The sequence below is a fragment of the Hylobates moloch genome, unplaced genomic scaffold, assembly GCF_009828535.3.
Source record: "Hylobates moloch isolate HMO894 unplaced genomic scaffold, HMol_V3 SCAFFOLD_1, whole genome shotgun sequence".
Taxonomy (NCBI): domain Eukaryota; kingdom Metazoa; phylum Chordata; class Mammalia; order Primates; family Hylobatidae; genus Hylobates; species Hylobates moloch.
Window position 1 is genome coordinate 3,498,037 of NW_026652276.1, and position 25,023 is coordinate 3,523,059.

At 47.9% G+C, this 25,023-nt stretch overlaps 1 protein-coding gene across 8 annotated transcripts in view; it reads right to left on the reverse strand.

Moving 5' to 3' along the window:
* Positions 1 to 16,166, reverse strand: part of TRAF3IP1 (TRAF3 interacting protein 1) — a 79,606-nt gene extending 63,440 nt beyond the window's left edge. For 3 of the 8 annotated variants that reach the window (XM_058436808.1, XM_058436807.1, XM_058436805.1), the window contains exons 1-7: positions 15,905 to 16,153; positions 11,323 to 11,391; positions 10,727 to 10,888; positions 7,889 to 8,032; positions 7,380 to 7,796; positions 3,840 to 3,911; positions 2,704 to 2,779 (exon numbers count right to left, since the gene is read on the reverse strand). In XM_058436808.1, the coding sequence (XP_058292791.1) occupies positions 2,704 to 2,779; positions 3,840 to 3,911; positions 7,380 to 7,796; positions 7,889 to 8,032; positions 10,727 to 10,888; positions 11,323 to 11,391; positions 15,905 to 16,027 (1,063 nt within the window). In that variant the 5' untranslated portion in view covers positions 16,028 to 16,153. Of the gene's footprint in view, positions 1 to 2,703; positions 2,780 to 3,839; positions 3,912 to 7,379; positions 7,797 to 7,888; positions 8,033 to 10,726; positions 10,889 to 11,322; positions 11,392 to 15,904 lie in introns of all 8 variants that reach the window. The other 5 variants (XM_032753212.2, XM_058436813.1, XM_032753195.2 and 2 more) reach the window with 5 other exon arrangements.
* Between the last annotated feature and the right edge of the window lie 8,857 nt (positions 16,167 to 25,023).

The window sequence follows — 25,023 nt, forward strand, 5'->3', positions numbered from 1 at the left end:
AAAATATATATTAAACTTAATCTGTAATGTAATGTAAAGCAGTTAACAAACAAACGAAATTAAAATGTACTCATTAAGTCAAAGTGATCAGCTCTGTACGCACTACTTAGAAATATGCAAAAATTATAATATTCTCAGGCAGAATGCTTTCTGGATTCTGCAGGGATTCCAGAATGACTTTAAGAGTCTAAATATGTTTAACAATGTGATACCCTCACACCCTGTAGTAAAGGCTCATTCATCTCCTTGAGCAGGACACAAGAGGTCCAGTGTCTCACACACCTCGGGTACTGGGCATTTGCCCAAATGAGAACCTACTTAAGCGAGGCAGAATGTTCAGGCAGAGTGCCAGCTTTGCTGGGGAACCCACGGGGAGGTCAGTGCCCGGCTAGCAGGAGGAGAAGACAAGAGTCCACTGAGCTGTTGATAGCTCAGGGAAGCTCAGTGTCAAAAAGCCCATAAATGTCTGGTAATAAAATCTCTTAAGATCATACAAAAGAACCCTAGAGCACAAGCTCACCAGTAAACACAGATGCACATATCAGAAGCAATTAGAAAAGAAGAGCAGATGATACAACTGTCTGCTTAGGAAAGCCAAAAGAATCAACAGAAGAACTACTGGATTAAGAGGCAACAACAGGCCAGGTGTGGTGGCTTACGGCTGTAATCCCAGCACTTTGGGAGGCTGAGGCAGGCGGATCACTTGAGGTCAGGAGTTCAAGACCAGCCTGGCCAACATGGTGAAACCCTGTCTGTACCAAAAATACAAAAAAAATAGCTGGGCGTGGTGGCGCACACATGTAATCCCAGCTACTCAGGAGGCTGAGGCAGGAGAATCACTTGAACCTGGGAGGCGGAGGCTGCAGTGAGCCAAGATTGCGCCACTGCACTCCAGTCTGGCGAGAGTGAGACTCCGTCTCAAAATAAATAAATAAATAAATAAATTAAATAAATAAATAAAATAAAATAAAATAAAATAAACCAGCGAGCAACCACTGTGACCAACAGACACACCCAAGTACATGCAACGTGTTCTCGGAAGAGGGGGACACCTTTACTAAGCTGAAGTTGGAGGTGCCTAATCTTCCTAAACTAATGAAAGCATATATTTAACACAAGTCCAATTAAATTCTGAGACGTTAGTTTATTTTGCAAGAGTGGAATTCTTGAGTCATGAAGTGCTTTTAAAATTCATCCAGAAGAATAAGCAAATAAGATGGCTTAAAACTTTTCAGAAAAGAACAATGATAGGAAACTAATAGTAAAAATAAAAATGTGGAAGTAAAAAACACCACACACAAAAAAGCCCATAACCCAGACTACAAAAGGCATCACAGAGCAGGAGAGAAGCGTTCAATGAATAAGTGATCCTGGAACCACAGATGAATTATTCTGACAAAATAGATTCAGAGCCTCACCTTATACCACAAATTAAAGTAAGAGATAACATAAGAAATTAAGTAAAAAAAAATGTATGATAAAACGCAAATCACCTCTCAAATCTCTGGACAGATTACCAAAAAAAAAGATTAGAGGCCTCAAGCACATAACAATTTAACACTTAGGCAAATCAGAAACCAAACCAAATATAATTAGTAGAACAAACTGAAAAAGAAACACTCATGCAAAAGTTGGCAAATTGGCAGATGTCCTTAACATACAGCACGCACAAGCAAATCAGTAAGAACGCAGACTCCAGAAGCAAGAAGAACCCAGGGAAACCAAAGAACAGGCAGGTCAGAGAAGCCCAAAACACTCACACACGACGACAAGTACCATTTCACTGGTAATCAACGTTTTTGTTTTTCGTCCATCAAAATCAGCAGGCCTTTACAACACTGGAGAAGGTGTGGGGTGAAGGGCCATTAAGGGCACGCAGTAGCCATAATGCCACACCCTTTGTGCCAGCCACTGCGCTTCTGGAAACCCACTCCACAGTGGTCAACCAAAAGACAGCAAAGGCTTCTGGCACTAAGCTGGTCACAAATGCATTACTAATTATTGTGCACACGTGGAACCTACCATCTAAGCCTCCTTTCTAATGGGAAAACTCCCACTACTACATCTTGCCACCCTTCTTTAACTTACACAATTTAGGAAAAGGATGATTTTTCAGAAACCAGCACTGCTCATTCAAAGTAACTTCATACTTCAATGAAAAATAAGCCTCCAACGCCAGTGGCCTCCAACAGGGCTTCCCTGCATTTGCCTGACACTCTTGTGTTAGGCAAGATGATGAGGTACTATCCTTCAGCGGACCGCAGGCCAGGCCTGTACGTTCGGCTTTTAGCATGACTTCCAATCACAATTTCTGCGGTTTTTAAACACATAAACATTATCTGCCTACATGCTCTATGTCCAACCTGCATGAGGATTAAATGCAGACTACCAACGCAAAGGACAGAACTACTGAAATGAAGATGGCTGATAAGTATTTCTGGAAAATGAAAATTTGATCACAACACAGATCTCCAGCAAAGAGGGGCTACTCTGCCCTGATGTCATCAGCTCACACACTTGTGCACACATGCATGTGTAGCAGCCACAAATCTTCATTATTTCCACACACTGTTCATTCCCAGACACAGCAAGTCTGTTTTCCAGACATAGGAGTTCTTTCCTACTAGACATCGGGATTAAGACAAAAAAAAAAAACCCCACTAATATCCATATTTTCAGCTACATATATAAGTTTTGCAGTACCTTCCACTGAATTTTTGGATCGCCGTTTTGATGTTTTTGTTGTCAATGACTTGGATGTTCTAGTGGAAATCTCAGTCTTAAAGAAAAAAGAATGAAAAGAAATTAATTGATGCATTACACAGCAATATCATAAGCAGGCTTACTTTTCAAGCTCTTCTTGAGGAAGAACAAGTATGAAATCCAGCAATAGTGCCCATATGCTTTAAAAACTCAATACCACTAAGGACTCAAAACCTGAGACTGTGAATTACACGGAGGCCAAAACCCTTTTCACGCTATATTTAGAATTCCATCGTTCTGTACAGCCCTAAAAAGGTCAACAATCTGCTCACCACACTTTGAGAAACACTGTCTTATCAGATGTGCTCATGAGGACACCACTTCTGTTGCTATATACTTAATTGCTTACATGCACTTGTAAGCAACTCTGAAGGTAAAAATTTACATGTATTTAAACAGAACACAAATCAAAGGAAACAGCACATCCTATTCCTCCCTCCACTGGCACAGTTCCAGTCTCACCACCTCTCTCCCCTAACTGGCCTCCCAGCCTCTACTCTATGCCTAACCCATCTCCCGTGCAGCCTCCTGAATACCTCTTGAAATGCGAATTGGATTACAAAAGTTGGCTTCAACCTCTCAGTGGCCCCTACTGCTTGGGATGAGTGTAACCTCCACAAGATGGCCCACGTGGAGACGATGAGCTTCTACCATACCCAGCCCCAGAAAATGCATCGTGGAGTCCTGAACAGGCCAACCAGAGGTTGGAGGGGTCCCTCCCACTGGCCCCGTCTGCCTGGTGACTTACGCCGCTTCCAGACTCATCCTGAGTGCCACCTCCCCCTTCTCCCCAAAACGACAACCCTATCACACCACACATCACACTTGTCATATAAAGGCATAAGTAAACCCAGGAGTGCCCCACAGAAAATCAGAGAATACACATACCCATCTATTTTACCAGGAGGTAAAGTATTTAACTCATTACTTTTACAACCAAATAAAATGGACCTATTACAGATAGTCCCAGACCATGTGCTCCTTCCATGCCTCAGTGGACCAGGGGAGCACACAGCATTCACTATTTCAACACAGCTACAAGTTGACATCTCTTAAAGTTATTTTTTAAAGTTTACCTCTGTTTCAGCCTTGGAGTCTTTAAAAGTTCCATCTGACAACTCTTTAGACATCTCCCCTGAGCTTGCTGACTATTAAAAAAAAAAATTCAAACTTTTAGAATTATTCCAATCCGTAATATCTAAAAATATGCCAAGATATTTTCTATAACACTGACCAACAGTGAAATCATTCTTCCCATGAGAACACCACATCGCCAGTCCAGCTCTGATTGCCACAATTGTTACTGCTGCCTGCATTCCCCAAGAGTCTTCCAAGCCAATGGCAGGGAGATCTCTTCCCATAAGAGCAGAGTAGGTGGGCAAGGACTTCAAATACTCCTGCCTCTCAGGAAGCTACACGGAACACGAATCCCTATGCCACACCGAACTTTCTGGAAACACATCGCAGTGAAACCCGGGGATCTGGAAGTGAGGGAGGGAATGAACAATATAAACCTCCAATACCCATGGAGAAACTGCTCCTAGCCACCTCTGCTGATCACAGGCTAACTTTATTAATAGAATGGGGCAATTCTTTTTAAGCAAAGGCTTCAGACTTTAAGTGAGGAAAGCACTCTCATAACATAAACTACATGAAAACTGTAAACACCATCTCATCTCACACCTTAAATCACTTCTCTAGAAGACATATTTCAGAGTAGAAGGAGTAGAACAATTATCTTCATTGAGATTTTCTTCCAGGAAGACTGAAAAGCAAAGAATGCCTGTTCAATATTTCAACAATTCAATGTCCTCATAAGTTAATTATGAAGGTATCAGATTGTATCAGCAGTAATTACCCATGACTGCAAGCTGGGCACTGCACACGTGCTACCCATAAAAGAGGCAGCTAAGGGGGGGCCCAGGACCCCCACATGGCCAGTCTAACCTAGCACCTGGCCTCTCTCAACTGCACTCTTAATTTTCCAAGTGTTTTCATATCTACTATTTCACCTCTTCTTCGCAAAAGCCCATGAGGTAGCCTGGGATCTCATCAGCCTCTCTACTAGACAGAAATAAAACAGGGAAGAGGATAAAGAATGACTGAGGCAGAACCGGGGTTAGAACTTGAGTCTCTTGCCTCCCCAGCGTAGACGTGACTAAGGTACCTGGGAACAGGGGTTCCTTGGGAGGCGCCTCACAGCAGCTCACACCTGCCTGGCACTTTTTACCAGAGGAAAGGATGCAGCTGCCTCCCAGACCTATGCAGCTCAATGAAGAAGCCCCCGATTGTCCACAGAAGAGCCTGGCAAGCAAAACCACCACACGAGATCCACGCAAATCTCACGGCAGCCAAGTAAGCACCAGCCTCGAGTAGGAAAAACTCACTTCACCATGGTCTCAGACGCTTTTAAACAAAACCACCATTATACTTGGCTCTGATATGTTCCCAAATATCAGCCTATAAGAATTTCTTTTTATTGTTGTTGTTATTGTTGTTTGAGATGGAGTCTCACTCTGTCACGCAAGCTGGAGTGCAGTGGCGTGAGTGATGTCAGCTCACTGCAACCTCCGCTTCCCGAGTTCAAACAATTCTCCTGCCTCAGCCTCCTGAGTAGCTGGGACTACAGGCACGCACCACCACACCCAGCTAATTTTTGTATTTTTTTTTTTTTTTTTTTAGTAGAGACAGGTTTTCATCACCGTGTTGGCCAGGATGGTCTCGATCTCTTGACCTCGTGATCCACCTGCCTCAGCCTCCCAAAGTGCTGGGATTACAAGTGTGAGCCACCATGCCCGGCCGAGCCTCTAAGAAATTCTTTGGAATGGTTTCTCTCTACTTAAAAAGCCAGTCACCTCATTAGCAGTTTTAGGGAACATAACGTGGGGACCCTCAATCCGAAGGCCTTGAGAGCTGAGGAAGGTTAGCCCCTTCCTAGGCTGCCTGCATAGCAAAATACACCCGAATACACTGGTGCGTCAGAAAAATCAGGTCCATGAAAAATACTTTTTCTTACACCTCTAAAAAGGAGCAAGAGATGGAGAATGTCTTTGTAATTTCTAAGACTCATAAGGAAAGCCAGGTTATGACACATATCATAGGGTACATTACTCCAGGATGTGCAGTGGAGGGGGAAAGAGTGACATTTTAAATAGTGAAACTCCAAAGTGCCTGTAGAACACTACGTTCAATTACTAACAAAACCACAATCTTGCCCGATAGGCACCCCCATCCCATTGTGACCCACAGATCGCAAAACGAGCTTGTACTGACCCCCACAGGAAAGCCTGGTTTACAGGATTCCCTCAGGGTCAGTCCTGTGGTGCCCACCCCCCTCCCCTGGGCAGGTACACCCTGAGACGCAGTGCCACAAGACAAGATGGCTATCCCAGGAGGAAGAGGCCATGGCACCAGCTCAGGCCCTGCCCCTCACTGCCCGGCTGGATCAACTGGGCAGATCTGGATCCCTTCCCGACCTCAGTGTCCTCCTTCCTAGCAGCTGGAGACAAGATGATTTCCAACAGCTTCGCAGGATGCTTTACAATTTGACATCCCCCAAAGAATGGGTGTCTGGGAAAACGTCCCCAATACACATGGTGGGTCCAGAAACAATTGACACATTTAGAAAACAGTTTGAAACCAATAGGATTTTCTGGCAAACCCTAAATTTACCTGAAAACTTAATTAAACAATAATTACAGTAAACTCAGGTCTTATTGTACTTATCTGCTAATGCCTAAAAGCCCTTGAAAGCAGCCCTAATCCTTAATAACTGAGCAACGTCCATGCTCCTAAAGACACCACATGCACAACTCAGACTGCGCATAAACACTGCTTGCAACGCTAAGGTGGAGGCTGCTCCAAAGCCTTCAGAGCAATACTGAGAGTGACACAAACGACATGCACAGGAGAAGCAACACATCTTAAAACACCTGCGAGACAAGGACAAGAGCAACTTGGCAAATCAGCTCAAACTCTGAAAAATGTTGATTTCTCTACATGCCTGGTGGGGAATCATTAAACCCTAAAAAGAGCAAGCATTTAATATTTTCCTGACTTCCCCTTCAAATTATCTTCCACCACTCCCACATCAAAATTCCATAAAGGGAGACCTCAGGAACCACTATCAATTGATCAATTCCATCCAGTGTTTCATGATCAGAAAAGCCCATCACCCCTTGCCTGGATGCTCAATCCATTCCACCACCAAATATTTACTGCAAAGCTGCTATGTGTCAGACACTCTACCAAACCGGGCATCCAACAGTGAACATGAGTGAAATCTCTGGCTTTTGGTCTTAGGGAGCTTATAATCCAGCAGAATTCTCCCTGGACATGAAGTAGGAAATGGTTAAAAACTCACAGAATAATGCCTTAATAAATGATCGGCTGAACAATAAACTTCTATTAGGGGATGAACAAAAAAACCCAAAACACAACTGACAACAAATAAGTATCTCTTTGGGTTTCTACTGAGAATCCAAGATTGTCATCATTTTAAATAGGCATAAAAGAGAACCAGTTTCCTAGTCATATTGTAAGAAAGATAAAAATCATGTTTGAGACCAGCACAAACTCTTGCTAAGCAAAAGACGAGGTTTTCAGCAAGACTTTACCTTTTTCTCGGGTTTGTCATGCTCTCTGTTCTTCTCCCTGTCCGGGTCCCGGGAGTGCTCCCCGTTTTTCACTCTCCATCTGTCCCTGTCCCTCCCTTTGTCCCGGTCGCGCTCTCGGTCCCTGTCTCTCAGTCTCTCCTTCTCTTTCCCCCCCTCACTCTTTCTCTCTGTTTCCTTCTCGCGCTTGGAGTCTCTGTCCCGCTCCCTGTTGCCTCTGTCTTTCTGTCGCTCGCTGTCTGGCCTGGCCCGGGCTTTAGCTCTCTCTCTCTCCCCTTCTCTGTGTCTGTTTCCACCATTCTCCTTGGCCTTCTCCTTGTCCTTGTCCTTTTCTCTTGGCTTGCTGTCTTCTTTCAATTCTTCCTTCTGTTTTTGATCTCTGCTTGTACTTCTCTCTTTTATTGCAGAGTCTCCTCTATCCTACGAAATAAAAATAAAGTCATTTATGAATGTTTTTACCTAAACTACAAAAAGACTATTTCATTTTCGAAGATGTGCAACTTGGAATTCACCTCTGTATTTTTGTGAACTCTGGACTCTTCTTCTTGCACATTCTTATTATCCAGTTCCTGAGATCTTGAGGTCAGTGAGGCCCGGCCTTTCACTTCTCCCTTCTCTCCAGCTAAAACCCTCCGCACCGCATCGTCACTAGAGAGCTTGTCGTCCAAATGGAAGGAAATGAGGTGTTAGGTGAAATGAGATCCGCACACGTAACAAATAGAACATCGCCATTCAAAGATAGCTTATGAGACAGATTCTCTGTCTACAGTGAAATTCAAAGGATAAAATATTTTTTGAACATGTTATTATCACATACAAAGCACAGCATATCTTGATAACTATTACTTTCAGCACTTTGGTCACTAACAGTAGCGTCCACCCAAGCTAAATGAATCCTGGTTCAAGTCTACCCAAGCTGTCAAATGTGAATGTGTGTGTTCAAGGTCAATAAAGCTGACCCATGCAACTCTACTACAAATACGTTACACTTCTAATGGGATCACACAATCCCAGCCATAAGTGCCTTAAGATTTTATCTAACCACCTCACACCCATTAGGATGGCTGCTCCTAAAAAAAAAAACAAAACAACAAGCATTGGCAAGGATAAGGAGAAATTAAAACTCTCATGCACTGTTGATGGAAATGTAAAATGATGCAGTCATTATGGAAAACAGTATAACAGTTCCTCAAAAAATTAGGCACAGATTTACCATATGACTCAATAATTCCCCTTCTGGGTATTTATCCAAAAAAATGGAAAACAGGGTCTTGAAGAGATATTTGTATACCCATGTTCATAGCAGTATTATTCATAATAGCTAAAATGTGGGAGCAAACTGTACCATTGACAGTTGAGTGGATAAACAAAATATGGTATATCCATTACAACAGAATATTATTCAGCCCTAAAAGGGATGAAATTCTGATACATGCCACAACATGGATAAACCTTGAGAACATTGTACTAAGTGAAATAAGCCAGTCAAAAAAAGGACAAACACTCTATGACCCCACTTATCCGAGGTCCCTACAGTAGTCAGATTCATAGAGACAGAAAGTAGAATGGAGGATGCCAGGGGCCAGGGTACGGGAGAAGAGGAAGTTAGTGTTTCATGGAGACAGAGTCTGTTTTGCAAGAAGAAGAGTCCTGGAGATGGAAGGTGGTGATGGCTGCACATGAATGAATTTACCAGCACTGAAGTGTACACTTCAACATGGTTAAGATGGCAAATTTTATCTTATATGGACTTTAACACAATAATAAAATTATGGGGAAAAAACCACTGATCTGATTCAAGCCCCATCAAATGCAAAAATTCCTTCTCCAGCATCCCTGACAGCCATCCAGAGTGTAGGACAACTCAGTCAGGAGTCCCACTCACTCACTCACTCATTTCACAAGCACACGCTCAGTGACTGCCGCGTGCTAGGCTCCATTTAGGCCAAAGACACAGCATGTACTGGGGACACAGATAAACACAACAATTAAACAACAGCCTATAGGAAGCCTACAGGGGCACCTAAGTCAGCCTGGGAGGGAGGAGAGGCCCAGGCTCAAGGAAGCGCTCACAGACGCCACATTGCTGCCGGGTGAGGCTGGAGGAGGAAGGCAGCTCAGGCACCAAGAAGCCAGCAGGCACCAGGGCAAGAGGCCGACGGGAGACAGCGGGCCAGGGCCGAATGCAGGGGTGCGCGGCGACTGGAATGGAGGGCTAAGGTATGGGAAACGAGAGAAGCATCTGAAGGCAGAGAAGTAGCAGCAGGTCTCCAGGAGCCTCACAAGCTGTGCCATGGAGCTGGCCCAGCCCCGAGGCTACTGGAAGCCGGAGAAGATTCAGCAGAGGAGACAGGAGCCAGATGTGCTTTTTAGAAAGATGAGAAACATAAAGGACCCGGGAAGGGGAGCTGGGGAGCCTAGGGACAGAGGGCAGTGTGCTGGCAAGGTCTGCTTCCAAGTCTCTATGTTTGCATGCTGGACCTGCACTGAGGGGGCCTCCTAGGAGTCGGCCTGATACCACTATGCACCTCCACGACCCACTGTGTTGAGGGGGGTGAAACCTACCTGCTCCCATTTGGGTCACATTTAAGGTTAGCCTCCAGCCAACCACCCACTAGGTATGTGAAAAACTGTATGAATTATACTCTCAATACAAGTCCAACCTGCTCCTCCACGGAGGACTACTCAGCCTTCAAAAGAAGGAAGACCCTGGGGAAAGACCTTCTCCAACATTTGGGCAAACATGGCCCAGGCTGGACCTAACCAGAGAAGCCTGAGGCCTGACACCCAAGTTTCTAGCCCACAGTGAAAAGCTCAAGAAGGAAAAAATCTACTCCCCGTACAACTGAAACAGCAACCGAGAGAGAGAGAAAGGGTGACAGGCAAGCAGACACCAGCAGCTGGAGATGCAGGAAGAGAACAGACTCCCATAAGACCCAGCGAAGAAGAAAAGCAGCTCCTACAGCCACTGCAGCCCTGGCTGGAAGCAGCCACCTGTCCTCAAGGGAGCCTCAGAAAGGAGAAAGCCAGAGGGCATGGAAGCCTGGGCCTGCAGCCTCCAGCCTCCAGCCTCCAGCTGGGCACAGTGTGCCTGCGGGGTTCTCGATTTTCTACTGAAAGCTTGCAGAACTTGCATATTACATACCTTATTTGTTTTATCATTCAGTATTAAATTACTCCTCCTGTGTCTCTGGGGCTCCAGAAGGGGTGGGATCAGATTCAAAGCACAGTGTTTGACAGACGCCACTGAAACTCCTTCCCTAAACTGCCCGCACGTGTGAGTCCCTCACCCCCGACTACTTTTTACTCAAGTACTAAGTAAGTTCAAAATGCCAGGACGGCAGTAGTACCTTGTTGAGACAGCATTTTCCAATTATCTGGAGCAGCTCATTTGTTCTTTCAGGCTCATGCCCCGCCACGATTCGGGCTGGTTTGGCCAACAGTGGCTCTCCCGACACCATTACAACCACGTCTATGGCCTTTTGTAGGAAGCTAATTTTTGCATCTTTATCCTGAAACATTTCCGTTGAAAATACAAATATTACAATACTTTGAAGAGTGTGCATTATCTTCAGTATGTTCAACAGGCATAGGATAGTTTCTGTTTACATACAAAGCTGTTTTTAGATATATAACAAATCTAGAAATACTGACCTTTTACTGACAAAACAAAAACAATTCATTAAAGCCGTTAATTTAGTTAATGGGCTAGCATTAACCTTTGAAATACTAATCCCATTTTTCAGTGAATAAAACTAGCATGACATCCAGTTGCCACAATGAGAAAATGAAATGAGAAAGGGTAGATATATCAATTTATGAATTCACTGACCTTGTATTCCAACCACATGCAACAGAGAAATGACACACGCCACACTACCAGGCCTACAAAAAATTCCATCCGTTAAGGCGAGGAGTCAACAGGAGAAGCCCAACTCAAACCCACCTTCACATTATCAGACTTCATCTCGGCGTCTGTGTAGAGGCCCTTCATGAAACCAGTCATTCTAATCACCTTCAAGAGAGAAAGAAAGGCCACCATGTCACCTCACAGACAGCCTCACAGACAGCCTCATCAGCCTCATCCACTCAACTCCACACTTGGGAGATGTCAGAATTGACTAGCAGCCCAGATTTGAATCATCCACTTACTCAAGAAATATTTGATGTCTACTACATGTGCTGTGCAGGGCAGAAGCCAGCCAGTCCTCTCAGAACTTCGTCTGGCTGTGTGGACAGACGGGTAAAGATGACACCATGCAGGTACTAAGGAAGCACTCAGGCTTCTACCTAATCCACAATCCAGGAGGGGGCAGGAGTGGCAGGGAACCCCTCCTGGAGGAATCATACCTAGATGGGGACCAGGCTTACAGAAGAGTTGGGCAAGGGGACATTTCGGATGCACATGCCAGACATAAAAAAGTCCAACACGGCTGGGCGTGGTGGCTCACACCTGTAATCCCAGCACTTTGGGAGGCTGAGGTGGACAGATCGTGAGGTCAGGAGATCGAGACCATCCTGGCCAACATGGTGAAACCCCGTCTCCACTAAAAATACAAAAATTAGCTGGGTGTGGTGGCGCACGCCTATAGTCCCAACTACTCGGGAGGCTGAGGCAGGAGAATCACTTGAAGCGGGAAGAAGAGACTGCAGGGAGCTGAGTTCGTACCACTGCACTCCAGCCTGGCAACAGAGCCAGACTCCATCTCAAAAAAAAGAAAAAAAAAAAAAAGTCCACACAAGGTCCAGGACCCACAGAGTCCTGTGCAAGAGATCAAAAGAAATGTAGGACGGCAGGAGCCTGAGGCCAGAGAGACACTCGGGGCCTGGTGCAGAGGCCCTGTGAAGCCACTCAGGGACATGAACCGAGCCGAAGGACCACGAGGAGGACCTGGAACAGCATTTTACAAGAGTCCTTCAGGTGCAACGGAGGGAATAGATTCCAAAAAGAAAAGGAACTTTGGTTGGGCACAGTGGCTTACACCTGTAATCCCAGCACTTTGGGAGGCCGAGGCAGGTGGATCACTTGAGGTCAGGCGTTCAAGACCAGCCTGGCCAACATGGTGAAATCCTGTCTCTACTAAAAATACAAAAATTAGCCAAGTGTGGTGGTGGGCACCTGTAATCCCAGCTACTCAGGAGGCTGAGGCAACAGAATTGCTTGAATCCGGGAGGCGGAGGTTGGAGTGAGTTGGAATCGCACCACAGGACTCCAGCCTGGGCAACAGAGTGAGACTCTGTCTCAAAAAAAAAAAAAAAAAAAGAAAGAAAGAGAAGAAAAAAGGAATTTCTCAGCCTAGTTTTCTAAGACTAGAAGTTCTACAAGGGTCTTTCTCCTCACCACGTGTCATTACTCACTTCTTAAGATGGTGGCAGGCTCCACACCTCATTGCTTTGGTTCACTCCCCAATCATCCCTTCCCTCAGGTAACCTGTATCTCCTAAGTAGCCCTAAAACCAGCTTTTAGGGCAATTATTTGTTCTGTTCCTCTCAACCCCCACACCCAGCCAGGGTCCTGGGTTGTCTCAGTGGTAGGTTACTGTAAAATCAATACAATTTGTAGCAACAAGCATTTTGAACAGCCGGGACCCTTACCAGCAAGCTGCATGGTATGTGGTAAGGACAGGTATGCCCATAGCCACATGTTCTAGGTCAGCTAATAAAGCATATTTATTATGGGGAGACGTGTTTTAAAAACAAGACAGTCCCACCCTAATGCCAGCCTCCTCTGAAATCAAGCCACAACTCCTTAATTTGCATCAAGTTAGGTATTAATGAATCTAGGAGTTTTCATTCCACACCACACTATGTAAGAGGTGTGCTACTGTTTTTCTTGAGATGACAGGTAGAATATTAAGAGCATCCTGCATTTAACATTCCTGGAACATTTTCATTTTGTCCCTGTTGAGGTTTTCCCAGGATGCTGGCAGTTAAAATCGTGAGCAACAGGCTGGGTGCAGTAGCTCACACCTGTAATCCCGGCACTTTGGGAGGCCGAGGCAGGCAGATCACCTGAGGTCAGGAGTTCGAGATTAGCCCGGCCAACATGGCGAAACCCCATCTCTACTAAAAATACAAAAATTAGCTGGGCATGGTGGCATGTGCCTGTAGTCCCAGCTACTCAGGAGGCTGAAACAGGAGAATTGCTTGAACCCGGGAGGCGTAAGTTGCAGTGAGTGGAGATTGTGCCACTGCACTCCAGCCTGGGTGACAGAGCAAGACTCCCTCTAAAAAAAAAAAAAAAATTGTGAGCAATAACTGTAAGTGACAAGAGACACTAACGTCACAGGATCCACACTTAGCTTAATGAAACGGGGTGTTTAGTTTAGCTACAGCTAAAATACTAATATAGTGATGTATGTATAATATTCAGGACAGTAAAGCATTTTCATAAGAGGTGCTCCACCTATTATCTGAAAATCCTTTCCAATATGTCAGTCATTCTAACATCTTTATCAAGTAGGTGATCATTTATTTATCTTTACACAGGGAGAGAAATCAACTTTGGCATCAGATGAGGAAGTCTATGGGAGAAGAGCAGACCAGTCGTTCCTAATTGGGAACACGCAACTCGTTCCACACGCCCTATCTACCTGGCCAGGAAGGCAATCCTTTTTTTTTTTTTTTTTTTTTGAGACAGGGTCTTACTCTGTCACCCAGGCTGGAGTGCAGTGGTACAATCACGGCTCACTGCATCCTCAACCTTCCCAGCTCAAGCAATCTTCCCTACTCGGCCTCCTGAGTAGCTGGGATTACAGGTGCACCACCACACTCAGCTAATTTTTGTATTTTCAGTAGAGATGGAGTTTTACCATGTTGGCCAGGCTGGTCTTGAACACCTGGGCTCAAGTGATCTGCCCGCCTTGGCCTCCCAGAGTGCTGGGATTACAGCCGTGGGCCACAGCACCCAGCCCATGTTCCTTCTCCTCTCCCATTAGGATGCCTCTGACCAACTATGCGGTAGTGACTGGACAGCCACCGTGAGCTGAGCGCCACCACTGCCCCACAAGGATAAGGCACACTCCCTGCGCCTACCCCCTAGGGCTCTGCATTTCAGTGGGGCAGACATGACTGGGAGAATAAAGGCTTTGGCAGCCACAGCTGGGCTGTGCTTACACTGGCTCTTGTTCCCTCTGGGTCAGAGGACGGGCATCTGCTTACTTCACGGGACGGTGGTGATGCGGCACACTGTCCCGCTCCCACCGGGCTATCCACACATCAGGTCCCCTCCCCACACACTGTCCAGGACAGGCTGTAAGTGCTGCACCAGCTGGGAGGACATGACCAGGGCTGGCGGTGCCTTGGGATGTGGGTGGATTCGACAGCATTTTTAGGCACTGTTTTAACACAGAGGCACACGCTCCAGGAGACCACACGTTATAAGCTAAGGTAGGAGGGCAGAACCAGTAAAGCAAAGTCTGTGCAAGAATAAGGCACCCAACCTGTTGAAAAGAGTGAGAAACAGAGCTTGAGAACCATCACCAGGTGAGGTCATGAGGCCCTGGAAGTCTGCAAGTCCAACCTGAATCCTAAATCCCAAAACACACCTCTGAGTTCCCACGTGCCCTTGGGTCCATCATGGAAATGGGTGCTGCGCCCGCTTCAGTGACGCTACTGAGAGTTACCAGGGAGTTACCACGAGCTTGACAGGTCCCACTCAATAGGGGATGTTTGTTGTGCAATTTCTACGTACCTTACCCAGTGCAGATCACCAGAGCCATGCTAATAAGCAAGCCAGGTCTCCGTCACTGAGGAGCACACCATTCGCAAGTGGGGAAAAGCTACAGAGACCACCAATCTCAATTTAGGGCAGGGTGTGCAGCTCTGTTACAGTTTTTCCTGCCAAGTCTCCCTACAACCACCTCCACTAAATTCACCCACAGGCATTTATTAAGCACCCAAAATGTGGTATGGAGGGAAACTTTGGGGCAGAAGGGTTGTATAAAAAATATTATTTCCATTCTCCCAGGATTTAGGGAGTGCCTTCCACGTGCTACGTGCTTCAGGGCAAGCGAGAGGGGTTCTGCAGGGTTAGACGAGGCAGGAGTCACAGAAGCAGCTCTGCCAGGAATAATGGAAGATGCACTCTAAGGAGATACACGGGCAGGCAGAGAAGAAGTAAGAATGATCCCCGAGGGCCCGCAGCCTTCCTGTAAGCTGAGGCCCGGAGCCGGGGGAGGGGCAGGACCTCCTCAAGGAGAGCGCCGCGGAATTGGCCTACAGGCCGGGCTCCCGGGCAGGGGCGGCACAGAGCTCTCGCCCCGACCCCGGAACTGACCCCGGCCTCCGACCCGCACCCTGCGCCCGGCCCACACCCGGCCCTGAACCGGTCCCCGACCTGCACCCCGAGCCCGGCCCACACCCGGTTCACACCCGGCCCTGGCCCTGACTCCGGCCCAGCCCCGGCCCCCGACCCGCAGCTAAGCCCGAGCCCGGCTCGCACCCGGCGCCACCCGGCCCGGGCCCTGACCTCGGCGCCCACCGGAATCCCAACCCGCACCTGGCCGGGCCCGGCCCCCGGCGCCCACCTCCGTGATGATGTCGTGCAGGTAGCGGAACGGGGGCTTGCTCAGCAGCTTCTCTGTCAGCGGCGGCCTCCGAATCACCTTCCCCAGCGCCTCCTGCGTCCGCCTCACCACCGCCGCGTTCATGACGGCGTTCGCTGCCCGCTGGCCGCCCGCGCCCCTCAGCCGGCTCGGCCGAGCCTAAGCCCGGGTCCCTGGCCGCCGCCGGCCCCGCCGCCGCCCGGTCCCGCCAGGACGCGCCGCTCCGGTTTCCATCCCACAGTGCACCGGAGCCCACCACAGCGCCTGCGCGGCCGCCGCAGGGCGTTCGGTCACTAAGGCTGCGCGGCCTTAGCAACGGACGCGCCGCGGCGCCCCGCCCCTGCCCGCGGTACCGCCTCCGCGCAGGCAGGACTCGGGGTTCCGCGGGAGGGATTTGCGGGAGGACGGCTGTGCCCGCGCAGGCGGGGCCCGGCGGGGCGGGGGAAGGGGATCTGGGATCGGGCGCCTGGCCCCTCCTCTGCCGACCGACGGCCTCGGGAAGCGGGTGTTCGCTCGCGATAGAGGCTACTGCCTGAGGACTGATTAAGAACAAGGTAACCTCCAAGATCTGTGCCGCCCGCTTCCCAAATCTCAAGGGCTTTCGCAGGCACTGGTTCATCGGAGGGGACGGCACTAAGTTATCCCACAACACGCGGAATAGAAAATACGCTGCCCTGGCTGGTACTTAATAAGGCTTCTTGGGCAAGTCACTTGTCTTCTCTGAGACTCCGCTTCTGTTCCCACAAAGCAGGGCTAGTGTGCCCGCTGCCTAACCCACCTCCCAGGAAGGTAAATGGTGACTAAATGCTGTGTCGGTGCTCTGAAACCGAGACAAAGCCATGCCCCGTTGTCCTACTAGGTGTCTGTGATTCTTTCCCACCTGTCCTCTGTCTATCATGCACACAGCAGGCCCACCGCAGAAATCCTTCCAGCGATCTGAGAGCTCTGGGGTCTGGGGTCTGTAGTTCTAATGAACACGCCGTTATAACTTTTTTTTTGAGACGAAGTCTGACTGTGTCGCCCAGGCTGGAGTGCAGTGGCACGATCTTAGCTCACTGCAACCTCCACCTCCCAGATTCAAGTGATTCTCCTGCCTCAGCCTCATGAGTAGCTGGGACTTCAGGCCCCCGATACCACACCAGCCTCGCTTTTGTATTATTAGTAGAGATGGGGTTTCACCATGTTGGCCAGGCTGGTCTGGAACTCCTGACCTCAGGCAATCCGTCTGCATCGGCCTCCCAAAGTGCTGGTATTACAGGCGTGCGCGCCCGCCCCCATTATAACTTCTAAATTGACCTTCATTGTTACCATTTTCAGGGCTCCTCATTTTTTGTGGAGATCTAAATGGCCATCTGGTGTCATACCCCTCCTGTCTGAAGAACTTCCTTTAATATTTCTTCTAGCACAGTTCAGTTGGTAATGGAAAAGTTATATAGACAACCAATTTCAATGCTAGCCAGGCTGTATGGTTTATCAACAAATACTAAATTGCATTTTTATAGTTTTCCTTCCATGTTCCCCTATAACCACCTCCAATAAATTCAGCCACAAATATTTATTAAGCATAGAAGTATAGAATTCTAGGGTTGGGAGGTCAGGAGTTCGACACCAGCCTAACCAACATGGTGAAACCCCGTCTCTACTTAAAATACAAAATATTAGCCAGGTGTGGAGGCGGGCGCCTGTAATCCCAGCTACTAGGGAGGCTGAGGCAGGAGAATCACTTGAACCCTGGAGACAAAACTTGCAGTGAGCTGAGATCGTGCCACTGCAATCCAGCCTGGGCAACAGAGTGAGACTCCATCTCAAAAAAAAAAAAAAAAAGAATTCTAGGGGTACAGTGGCTCATGCCTGTAATCCCAGCACTTTAGGAGGCTGAGGCAGGCAGATCACTTAAGGTCAGGAGTTCGAGACCAGCCTGGCCAACATGGTGAAACCCTGTCTCTACTAAAAATATAAAAATTAGCTGGGTGTAGTGGTGTGTGCCTGTAACCCCAGCTACTTGGAAGGCTGAGGCACAAGAATCACTTGAACCCAGGGGTCGGAGGTTGCAGTGAGCCAAGATGGCACCACTGCACTCCTGCCTGGGCAACAGAGCAAGACTCTGTCTTTGAAAAACAAAAACAAACAAACAAAAAGAAAAGTGTAGCATTCTAGACTGACTTTTTGTTTTTGTTTTTCAGTACTTTAAGGATGTTACTCCATTGACTTCTGGCTTGCATAGTTTCTGAATAAAAGCCTTCTGTAATTCTTTGTTCTTCTGTCTATTGTTTCTGGCTGCCTTCAAGATTTTATTTTTATTATTGGTTTGCCAGAAGTTTGCACATGGTGTATCTAGATGTGGGGGTCTCTTTTACTTAAAATTTATATTTTATAATTTATATACAATAAAATTCACACATTTTAAGTGTGCAGGTAGATACATTTTGGTAATTATATACAATTATGTTACCACCACCACGATCAAAATATAGAACAGTCCCTGCACCCTAAAACATTTCTTGCTGCTTATTTGCAGCCCATCTCCTTCCCCACCCCAGCCCCAGGCAGCTACTAATCTGGTTTCTGTCATTATAATTTTGCCTCTTCTAGAGTTTCATATAAATGGAATCATACAGTACATAGTCTTTTGTATTTCATTATTTCTCTTATAATATTTTTGAGATTCATTCATATTGTTACACGTATATTAATATGCCATTCCTTTTTGTGGCTGAATGGTATTCCATAGTACAATTTGTTTATTCATCAGTTGATGGACATTTGGGTTGCTTTCAGTTTTTTATTTTTTATGAATAATGCTGCTGGCCAGGCATGGTGGCTCACTCCTATAATCCCAGCACTTCAGGAGGCCAAGGTGGGCAGATCACTTGAGGTCAGGGATTCAGGACCAGCCTGGCCAACATGGTGAAACCCCGTCTCTACTAAAAATACAAAAATTAGCCAGTCGTGGTGGTGTGCATCTGTAATTCCAGCTACTCAGGAGGCTGAGTCACAAGACATGTTTGAATCTGGGAGGCGGAGGTTGCAGTGAGCTGAGATTGTGTTACTGAACTCCAGCTTGTGTGACAGAGTGAGACTCTGTCTCAAAAAAAAAAAAAAAAAAAGCTGCTATGACCATTCACTTACAAATCTTTGTGAAAGTTTTCATTTCTCTTGTACTGGAATTGTTGGGTTGTATGGTAAGAATATGTTTAACTCTGCAAATACTACCATGCTGTTTTTAAAGTGGCTGCATCATCATTCATTCCCACCAGCAATATATTGAATCCCAAGTTACTCCATATCCCTGCCAACATCTGGTGTTGTTAGTCTTTTTGTTTTTGTTTTTCTTCTTTTTTTTTTTTTTGAGATGGAGTGTTGCTCTGTTGCCCAGGCTGGAGTGCAGTGGCATGATCTCAGCTTACTGCAACCTCCATTTCCTGGGTTCAAGTGATTCTCTTGCTTCAACCTCCTGAGTAACTGGGATTACAAGCACCCACCACCACACCCAGCTAATTTTTGTATTGTCAGTAGAGACGGGGTTTCACCATGTTGGCCAGGCTGGTCTCAAACTCCTGACCTTAGGTGATCTGCCTGCCTTGGCCTCCCAAAGTGCTGGGATTACAGGTGTGAGCCATTGCACCCAGCCTGTCAGTCTTCCCACCTGCACCCCTGCCCCACCCCGCAGACAGAGTCTTGCTCTGTCGCCCAGGCTGGAGTGCAGTGGCACCATCCGGGCTCACTGCAAGCTCCGCCTCCCATGTTCATGCCATTCTCCTGCCTCAGCCTCCTGAGTAGCTGGGACTACAGGTGCCTGCCACCACACCCAGATAATTTTTTGTATTTTTTAGTAGAGACAGAGTTTCACCGTGTTGGCCAGGATGGTCTCAATCTCCTGACCTCGTGATCTGCCCACCTCAGCCTCCCAAAGTGCTGGGATTACAGGCGTGAGCCACCGCGCCTGGCCCCTGTCAGTCTTTTTTAACATTCATCTTTCTATGGGTGTGGAATTGTGTCTTGTTATGGTTCCTATTTACATTTCTGTAGTGATTAGTGATTTTGAGCGTATTTCCCTGCCCTTGCTAAATATTCATATATCTCTAGTGAAGATACCACATCAAGTATCATTCAAGCATTTACTGAATCACTGCTATGTATGGATTACTGTCTGAGTGCTGGGAATTTAATGGGGAGTTAAGACCTTCTAGAAGGCACCATCCATGCTGTCCACTGGTCCTAGGAACATCACTCCTCATGCTGCTAACTATATCCAGGACCAAGTGAGCTTTGGTCACCTAGACAGAGACCAGATGAAAGGGGCCAGGGCTCATCTCCTTCTAACTGTCGGCCTTGCTTCCTCCCATACTGCACCTTGTAGGTGGGCTGGCTGTGTGAGACTCAGCCAGAGGCTGAGAGACACCTAAGAGAGAGACAGCCCATGATAGAGGGAATTTAACGACACTCACCATATAGAATCATCCCATGCTCCGTGGGGAAAACAATCCCCCAAAGAGTCGCACCCTCAGAGGGATTCCATCTTGGCTGCTCTCCATTTATAACCCTGCTCCTTGGCCAGAGCACCACCAGCCTCTGACTCCTGCCTCATGAAATCTTCCTGACTCTGGAAACTCCACTCCCAACCCACAGAAGCTTTTGTGATCTTCCATCCATCTCGTTTCTCTCAGCACTACACTTCCCAGAGTATATGGTGTCCGGTCCAGACTCACACCATCCGAAGGACCTCAGCAGGACAGTCCACTGTGACATTTGGCACTGCAGTCCCTTGGAACAGTCCAGGATGACGGTGGACACTGAATCATGGAATCACACTCCTTCTAGGGCTCCCAAATTCCCGTTCTTCTCCTGATTATCCACATGTGTCCTTATCACACACATACCTCCTTCCCAAGAACAAGCATTAATTAAACAGTTCATCAAGCCCCATAAAGAAAAACAAAACAGTTTCCATACTGCCCTGTCATTTGCCAACATCCCCCACCCAGTGAAACTAACACTTCCCATGAACATGGAGAATGCTGTTAGCTCCCTTCATTCCTTCATTCCACCTTTCCTGCCCACCACCCAACCCCTTCTCAGGCCTCCCTGAAAGTTTTAATAGGGGAGGAGCATGGTGAGAATGTGTACTTTTTCGTGGCTGGGCCCTCATTTCGCAGAGGCTGGCCTAAAGCTCTGAAATGATGAAGCCCTTAGACAAGGCTGCAGCAGCCTCCTGCTCCCAGGTGTTAGAGAGAGGGCGGTCATCTTCACAGGACGACAGGGAGGCCCTCAGGGGTGCTTTACCAGATGCAGGTGATGCTGTGGTGGCTGAAAGCGGGAGTGTCTTCCCAAACTGGAGGAAGCCCGGCTGGGCTGCCTTCCCTGATCTGCCCACCATGGCCAAGCTGGGAGCCAAGAGGCTCCTGCAAGGGCCCATCCCTCTCTGAGCTTTGAGCTGGCTGGCGTCAGCCTGAGCAGTGGTGGAAGGAGCACTCAGACCACAAGCGCCCTGCCTTCTGAGCGATGTTCCCAAGAGCAGAGCTCCCCAGCCCCACCCCAGAAAGTCCCATCGGGGCAGTATCCTTCTCTGGGCCTGATGGCCAGAAACCTGCTTGTCTGACAGTGGCCAGCCTGAGTGGTGGGAGAGGTAGGCGTGGCCTGGAGAACCCTTGGGCCCCTGAGGTTCTGCCAAGGACCCTGAGCCAGTGCTGCCCAAAGGGGAAGCTGGTTCCTATCTCTCCCCCAGCCTACGGAGAGCAGGAGCCATGTGGGCCAAGGCCTTGTGGAGGCCTTGAAGACACAGGGCCTGGCTGTTTGGAACTGTGAGCCATCGGAGATCCTCCTGCCCACCTGGGTATCAGGAGCTCTGAGAAGATCTGGGACAAGGGAGCAGAGTCACCCAGTCCCACCGAGATCCTTACGGAGCGGGGGGAGGTGGCCAGGGAGTGGACATGCGTCCCTGGACAGTGCAGTGCTGGAGGAGCATGGACTGTCTTCCATGCCACCCACTGTGTCTCCCGAGGCCCCAACACTGCCTCGAGGTGAGTCCTCACCCTCGGCACAGAGGGGGAGGGTGGATGGGCATGGGGTGCTTGGAAAGCAGGCCTAAGAAGAGGCAGCTAAGGATTCCTGACTCCAAGAAAGAGACCTGCAACCAGGGCCTCCCAGGGCAGGAGGGTGCAGAGGGCAGCCTGAAGCCTCCAGTTCTGAAGGCTCCAGGCCAGGTACCAGGTAGGAGGGACGATGTACCCTAAATTACCCCTAAGCTTCTCAGAGTCCTAAAAGCATCAGAGGGAAAGGCAGAGAACATAAAAAAGAGTCATTCATAAAAAAAAAAAAAAAAGATAATTGATTAAACAACTATAGAAAATCACAGCAAAGAAAGTGTTGGAAACATAAAAGGCTGGCAGGAGATGCTTTTGAAATAAACAGTTTCTGAATGAATGATAACCACGGCCCTGACTCGCTCCAGGAGAGAGAAGCCACAAAGCTTCCAATGTGTCTTCCAGGCCCTGCCTCCCCTCACCAGGAGGCAGACATTCCCAGAGACAAAGGCCTGGGGAGGCTGACTTGGCCCCACCCTGAACTCCATTTCTACCAAGGGCCCAAGATGTGGGTCAGGCTTTGGGAAGGGCTGGGGAGCAGATACCAGGTCAGAGAAGTGCAGAGCTGCGGATGGGCTCACCAGCCCTGGATCCACAAGGGAGTGGGGTGGGGGGTCACTACGGAGCAAATGCATGTCCACTGGCCAGAGAGAGGGGAACTAGGCCCAAGAGGCCCAGCAGAAACGGATTTCCATCACAAGCAGGAAGTCTGCTGTGACTGCCGCATCTGCTTCCCCAGCTTGGGGTACAAAAGAAGGTCCCCCACCTTTCTGAAATCCAGCTCAGATATTCTCACCCCCCATCACTGAATCTTTATGTCTGCCTTGTGCAAGCTGGACGGCCCTCTGGGTCCCACAAAGAGTATGGGGGTGCAATACATAGCGAGCAGACCATAATACTTGGATCTCTCCCCCATGGGCATTCCGAGGGAAAGATTCACTACCCTCCCTCTCACAGGCCCTCAGGCCCCTCCAGGAGGGTCCCATGACTTTGAAGGGGCGGGGGCCTGGGTCCCATCATGCACCAAAGGCCTCTGAGCCACCCATGCCAATTTCCCAACAATCTTAAGCTCTGCTGGTAAGTAGCCACTCCTGGGTGAGGGGTGTAAGATTCTGCCTCCCCAGGCAGCCCAGGACATCCTTCCTTTGGCCCAGTCAATGCGAAGATGACATCAGGAGGGTGGAGCTGGGGAATCCTGCATGCCACAGGCCCCAACCACACCTAAGAAGAGAGACCACCATGGGTAAGAAGATTTCAGGTGTCTCAAGGGAGCCCCTACTTATACTCCTGGCAGATACTCTCCACTCTGATTAAGTTACACAGAGCACATTTTATTATTTTTGTAATTTAGTTTTATATTTTTGCCATGTTATTTATTTTTCCTTCCCCTTCCCTGCAGGTGTACAAAGGTATAATTGGCAAATAAAAATTGTATATATTTACAGTGTACAAAATGATGTTTTGATTTAGGTATCTATTGTGAAATGATTAAAATAAGCAAGTTAATATATCCATTTCCTGTCATCTCTTTGTGCAGTGAGGCCATGTAAGATCTCCCTCGGGAATTGTCAAGCAGATAATGAATACGTTCTCACTAACTACAGTTACCAGGCTATACATTAACCCCCAGGATTTACTCAGCCTGTCCAACTGAAACATTGTACCCTTTAACCACCATATCCGCATTTCACACACACACACACTCCCCAGTCCCTGACAACCACCATTCTACTCTCTGCTTCTATGAGTTCAACTTTGGATTCCACATATGAGTTGAGATCATGCAATATTTGTCTCTTTCTTTCCTAGGGACCAGGGGGATGGGCAGTCAGCAAGGGTGTGGCCGAGCTTTCGAAACTAAAATAAACAAACATGGATGAGCAGGAGGCTGAGAGTGGCTGCCCGAGTCCCCTGCTACAACCCCTTGCCTGGTTTCGGACCTAGAATTCATTGAAAGGCCAGGTTCCCAACATCACTGCCGGTGCAGGGAGCCAAAATCTGCCCCCACGGTCCTTCCCCAAAGAAACGTAAGGCCACTCATTCAAGTAACTATATACACGGAGGGGGAATACAGAAACATTTCAAGGACTATTGCACACAGAATCCTGGGGACATGGCGCATCGTCTTGACTCCTGCTAAAGGGAGGGCATATGGGGTCAGGTGATAGAGCCCTGGCCCAGCTTTGGATTTTGGTAGGTCCACAGGGTCCATGGAGCCACCTGGTGGTCATTTCCCAAGCCCTCAAGTGCAATGATTGAAGTGGACACACTCGGCATATGGGGTAACCCCCATGTTGGCCAGATACTTGGGATTGTGGAATAAGAGCTATAGATGTGGGAAGCTGAGTGGGAATCCCTGACACTGCCCCTCCCCCAATCAAGACAGTAAATAAAAACCAATATTGCACGCTGAAGAGAGTTACAGTAATTATAAGGGACGAATATATTCCACCCTTAAAACCTGAAGGATGCAGGTATACTTTCTCCCCATTATAGAGTCATTTAATTAGTCAAACACCTGCAAAAACCAGATGGATCCTGGGGATTGACAGTGGAATACTGCAAACCCAAACAAATAGGAGCCCCAATTATGGTATCTTTGCTAGAGCAGGTCAACACAGTCTCAAGTCCATGGTAGGAAGCCAATACATTCATTTCCATCCCTACTTAAGAGGAGAACCAGAAGCCGCTTGCATTCATTTAGGATGGATGAGAATACACACTGGCCAGGTGCGGTGGCTCACACCTATAATCCCAGCACTTTGGATCTGAGGTGGGCAGATCATCAGATCACCTGAGGTCATGAGTTTGAGACCAGCCCAGCCAACATGGTGAAACCCCGTCTCTACTAAAAATACAAAAAATTAGCCGGGCGTGGTGGGCGCTCGTAATCCCAGCTACTCAGGAGGCCAAGGCAGGAGAATCGCTTGAACCTGGGAGGCAGAGGTTGCAGTGAGCTGAGATAGCACCACTGCACTCCAGCCTGTGCAACAGATTGAGACTCCGTCTTAAAAAAAA